The following is a 5044-nucleotide window of genomic DNA, read 5'->3' on the forward strand; positions in this document are numbered from 1 at the left end:
TAGGCTAGCTGGGGGGTCTGGGATATTCTGGACCATACCGAACTGCAGCTTCACACGATCGGTGTTGTGCATCTCCACTGTTGTGAACCGTATTATCGGTGTGCATGTTGTCCATACGGCTGCGTCTTCAGGGTTGACCTGATGCTCATAATCCATATTAAGGTATGGATGCCAAATGAACTGAAATGTTAAAGACGATAGGATTTAAATGAATGTAAAAAAAGTCAACATAATATGACGAATTAATGAAGTTATTTTGCTTACGTCTGTCGGTCGAAGGTGATTCAACAGGTTGCGATACTGAGTAATACAGTGTCTCGGACATCTGCTGTAATTCATACCACGTGCCGACCATCTACACCAAAAAGTTAAAAGAAATTAGTTATGGGTACTAAACTGTAAGGAAGTAAGTAAAGATATAGCAATTTAAACAACTTACTTTTTTGCATATGGAAAAGTGAAGGGGTTGTTATTGACCGGTGCTAGAGACGGTAGTCTTGACCATCCCCATGCTTGTAGCAAAACAACACATCCAGAAAATGTCGATGTGTCTTTGTGGGAGTTTTTGCACAACGAACTATAGAGATAGGCTAGACATGCGGATCCCCAACTGTAACTACCTATTCTATCTATATGTCTAAGTAAAGGTAAGTACATAATATGCATGCTAGAACCACTACCTTCGGGAAATAAAAAGGATCCTAGTAACAACATAATGTAACATCTAGTTTTGATTATTCGAGCATCTTCGGTAGAATGCTCATCTAAATATAAACTATTATAATATGACTTTAGGCGTGAGAGTAGTATACCTTGACCTCTAGCATTATCATCTAACAAATCAGTGTCTAAAAGCTCCATGCAAATTGAGTTTGCATAGTTGGTCTTACCATTAACAGCTTTGCCTTCAATTCGTAGTCCTAAAAGCATGTAGACGTCTTCTAACGTCACGGTACACTCACCGGTTGGAAACCAAAATGTGTGTGTCTCTGGCCTCCATCTTTCGCATAAGGCTAGAATGAACTTGTTATCTATAGACCAAGACATAATCTTGCTAATGTGACCAAAACCGGCGAGTTCAACATAAGGTTGAATCATCGGGTCCATTGGGACAAGTTCGTGGACTCGAGTTCGAAACCTTGATACATCCTATAATAGAAATAATATAACACTTTACTAAGTTGGTATTTCAAAATAAAATGGGGTTGGTGGAGATGAAACATAAAAAATTAGTATAAGAAAAAACTTACGTATGTTGCGATGTTTGCAACTGTTCCTCTGTGTGCTTCGCCCATTGTGAGTAAAGACATATTGTTGGGGAGTTGGTGTAGATGAAATTGGAAGATTTTGTTGAAGATGAAATTATAAAAGAAGTAATGTAGATGAAGTAGTGAGAATGTTGGTGTGGAAGAATTGTTGAAGGAGTGGATGAATTTATAGGCAAATGGAGGAGAGCATAAAAAATTGTGTTTGCATGGTGTCTCCACCTCATTTGGCGACCATGTACAATAATAATGAGGGGGCGCCATTCAAATTGGCGACACCATAGGGTACATGCATGCAAGGCTAGTTCTGAATGCTTGGTTTCGAGGACTGACTCCATGGGGGCGCCATTCAAATTGGCGACCATGTACAATCCTTAAGTGTAGGCGCCAAACCAATTGGCGCCACCATTTGCATGTCTGAGACGTGGCATTGCTGTCTCCTGCATGCTGAACAACTCACTTATGGATGGCTTGCATGATTGACACATCATCTCTGACCATCTTAGGTGTCCGACACGTGTCTGTCTTGTCTCCTGCATGCTGATGACTAGCTTCTTGATAGCTTGCATGGTTGACACATCATGTCTGACCATCTTAGGTGTCCGACACGTGGTTGTCTTGTCTCCTGCATGCTGAAGACTCACTTCTTGATAGGTTGTCTGTCTGACACATCATCTCACACTGTCTTTCCTGACTGACACATCATCTCAGAACTGTCTTACATGTCCGACACATGGCTATCTTGTCTTCTGCATACTGAAGAGTCACTTCTTGATATCTTGCCTGGTTGACACATCAACTCACACTGTCTTGCAGGATTGACACATCATCTCAGACACGTGGCTCTCTAGTATCCTGCATGCTGAAGACTCACTTATGTCTTGACTAGCTAGCATGCTTGACACATCAACTCACACTGTCTTGCATGACATACACATCAACTCATGACTAGCTAGCATGCTTGACACATCAACTCACACTGTATTGCATGACAGACACCTCATCTCAGAACTGACTTGCATGCTTGACACATTATCTCAGAGTAGCTTCAATGTCCGACACATCATCTCAGAACTAGCTAGCATGTGAGACACTGATACCATCTATTTAAGTGTCTTACTATCAACATCCAACACACTTCACTCACATTCATCTGCACTTGCAAAATAGTTTTCATCTCCAAAATGTCATCTTCATCATTATACAGTGTCAACGTTCACTACAACGGTGAAACTTTTGAGTCTGAGCTTCATGGTTTTTGTTTTAGAAACACTGATACCATAAGAGTCACGATGAAGAGAAATGCAACCTTTTTGCATTTGAAAAAAAGAATACAATCCTTTATAGGATCAAGTATTGTGTCAAAGATGACATATCAAAATCCTATATTTTTTGAGAATGGTCAATGCAAGTTTTTCCCCCTTAAGATACGAGACGATGAAGATGTTCAAAACATGTTTCTTAGTCATGAACATTCAGGCATGGATTGTATCGAGTTTTACATTACTCTACAACCATGTATACCGTCTCAACAGTCTCAACTAACCGATCAGGATGCAGCTGGTGAAGATGCTGCAGATGATGCACAATGGTCAGATGAACTCAACCCAGAAGCAGAAGTAGAAGTCGACATTGTTGATGAAGAAGAAGAGGAGACTGAGATACAGGTTGATCACATCCTGAACAACGACGATGAAGATGAGGCTCAACCACCACCAATACCTCCTAGTCATGCCTACAATCCTCCTCAACATATGACAAATATGGATCTTCACGATGATGAAACGTCCGACAGTGTCTTCTATAATCCGTATACGCGACCAGTAGGTGAATTAAAGGTGGGAGACATGTTTCGTACCAAAGAAGAATGTGTCTTGGCAATCAAAAAATTCCACATGAACAACTTTGCTGACTTTATAGTGAAACGCACTGATTCTAGAAGATATGTTATCGAATGTCGTAACATGCTTTGTAAGTTTCGTTTGGCTGCATCTTACAAGAAGAAAAATGAATCTTGGGAGATCGCTTCAATAGACCCACCACACAGTTGCGTTGCAACTAACATTGAACAAGATCACCGTAAGCTGAGCACAGCTTTGATATGTCAAGACATTCTGCCATTGGTAAATAAAGACCCATCAGTGAAGGTGAGTATAATTATATCCCATATCCGAACAACATATAATTATACTCCATCTTACAAGAAAGCATGGATTGCGAGGACAAAGGCTATTGAACAGGTTTTCGGCAACTGGGAGGATTCATTCAAGGAATTACCACGGTTTTTATGGGCACTAAAAACTTATGTCCCAGGAACTGTGGCAATTCTGGAGACAGTGCCAGCAATGATGTCAGACGGAACCTGTGCTACATGTAATAGAATATTTCACCGTCTCTTTTGGGCATTTGACCCGTGCATCAAAGGTTTCGCTTTCTGCAAACCTCTCCTGCAAATTGATGGCACCTGGTTATACGGAAAATACAAGGGTACTTTGCTCATGGCAGTTGCACAAGACGGTAACAACAATGTATTTCCCATTGCCTTTGCTCTTGTTGAAGGTGAAACGGCTGGTGGATGGGGTTTCTTTCTTCGACATCTCAGAACGCATGTCGCTCCACAAGCCAATCTATGTTTGATTTCAGATAGACATGCTGCCATTGAAAGTGCCTACAACAACCATGACAACGGATGGCATGATCCTCCTTCTACACATGTCTACTGTATCAGACACATTGCACAAAACTTCATGCGTGCTATAAAAGATAAGAATCTTCGCAAGAAGGTGGTGAATGTTGGGTATGCTTTAACTCAACCGTCATTTCAATATTATCGTGATGAGATTCGACTGTCTAATGAAGACGCGGGGAGATGGATAAATAACATCCCAGTAGAGCAGTGGACAAGAGCATTTGACGGTGGTTGTCGATGGGGCCACATGACAACAAACATTGTGGAATGCATGAACGGGGTTTTCAAAGGGATTCGAAATCTGCCGATAACCGCCTTGGTAAGATCAACCTATTATAGGTTGGCTTCTATATTCGCAACCAGAGGTGAAAGATGGAGTGCAGTGTTAATGTCCGGACAAGTATTCAGTGAGTGTTGCATGAAGGTCATGAAAGAGGATAGCATCAAAGCTACGACACACGCTGTAACAGTGTTTGACCGTCATAGACAAAATTTCAGCGTCCAGGAAACAATGGGCAACAACGAGGGGAGACCAAATTTAGCCTACGCTGTTAGACTACACAGAAGTTGGTGCGATTGTGGAAAATTTCAGGCCTTCCGCATACCTTGCTCCCATGTCATTGCAACATGCGCTTATACTCGTCAAGACGCTTACACCCATTTATCTGATGTGTACAAGGCCAACACCATCATGAATGTATATAGTCAAAGCTTTTCAGGACTGCCAATGGAGGATTACTGGCCTCCATATGAAGGAGATATTATTTGGCACAATGAAGAGATGCGTAGAAAGAAGAAAGGAAGGCCAAACAGCACACGTATCAGAACAGAGATGGATTTCACAGATAAAATGATAAGATTATGTAGTATCTGTCGTCAACCAGGACACAACAAAAACAACTGTCCCAATCAAGGAGCATCATCTAGATCTTAAGATTTTTGTAACATTTTATCTAGATCTTAAGCTTTTTGTAACATTTTATCTAGATCTTAAGCTTTTTGTAACATTGTATTTCTGTAACAATCAATCATTATATATCATTAAGTTCTTGTTACAACGAGTTTCATAACCAACAACAGTACAAAACAT

General features: G+C 40.8%; 1 protein-coding gene across 1 annotated transcript; it reads right to left on the reverse strand.

The window, feature by feature from the left end:
• Nucleotides 1-342: 342 nt before the first annotated feature.
• On the reverse strand, nt 343-1389 carry LOC127091208 (protein MAIN-LIKE 2-like). Its single transcript, XM_051029773.1, has 2 exons — nt 1251-1389; nt 343-1149 (listed from the first exon to the last, which is right to left on the reverse strand). The coding sequence occupies exons 1-2, from the start codon at nt 1308-1310 to the stop codon at nt 436-438; spliced, it is 774 nt and encodes a 257-aa protein (XP_050885730.1). The 5' UTR covers nt 1311-1389; the 3' UTR covers nt 343-435.
• Between the last annotated feature and the right edge of the window lie 3655 nt (nt 1390-5044).

This window comes from Lathyrus oleraceus, chromosome 6, assembly GCF_024323335.1.
Source record: "Lathyrus oleraceus cultivar Zhongwan6 chromosome 6, CAAS_Psat_ZW6_1.0, whole genome shotgun sequence".
In the NCBI taxonomy this organism is placed as follows: Eukaryota; Viridiplantae; Streptophyta; class Magnoliopsida; order Fabales; family Fabaceae; genus Lathyrus; species Lathyrus oleraceus.

Excerpts from the sequence above, each read along its gene's own strand:
- LOC127091208 (XM_051029773.1), bottom strand. The coding sequence starts at position 1,310 with ATGTCTTTACTCACAATGGGCGAAGCACACAGAGGAACAGTTGCAAAC. Across the intron at positions 1,150-1,250 it reads TTGCAAACATCGCAACATAC|GATGTATCAAGGTTTCGAAC; the intron begins GTAAGTTTTTTC and ends TTTCTATTATAG.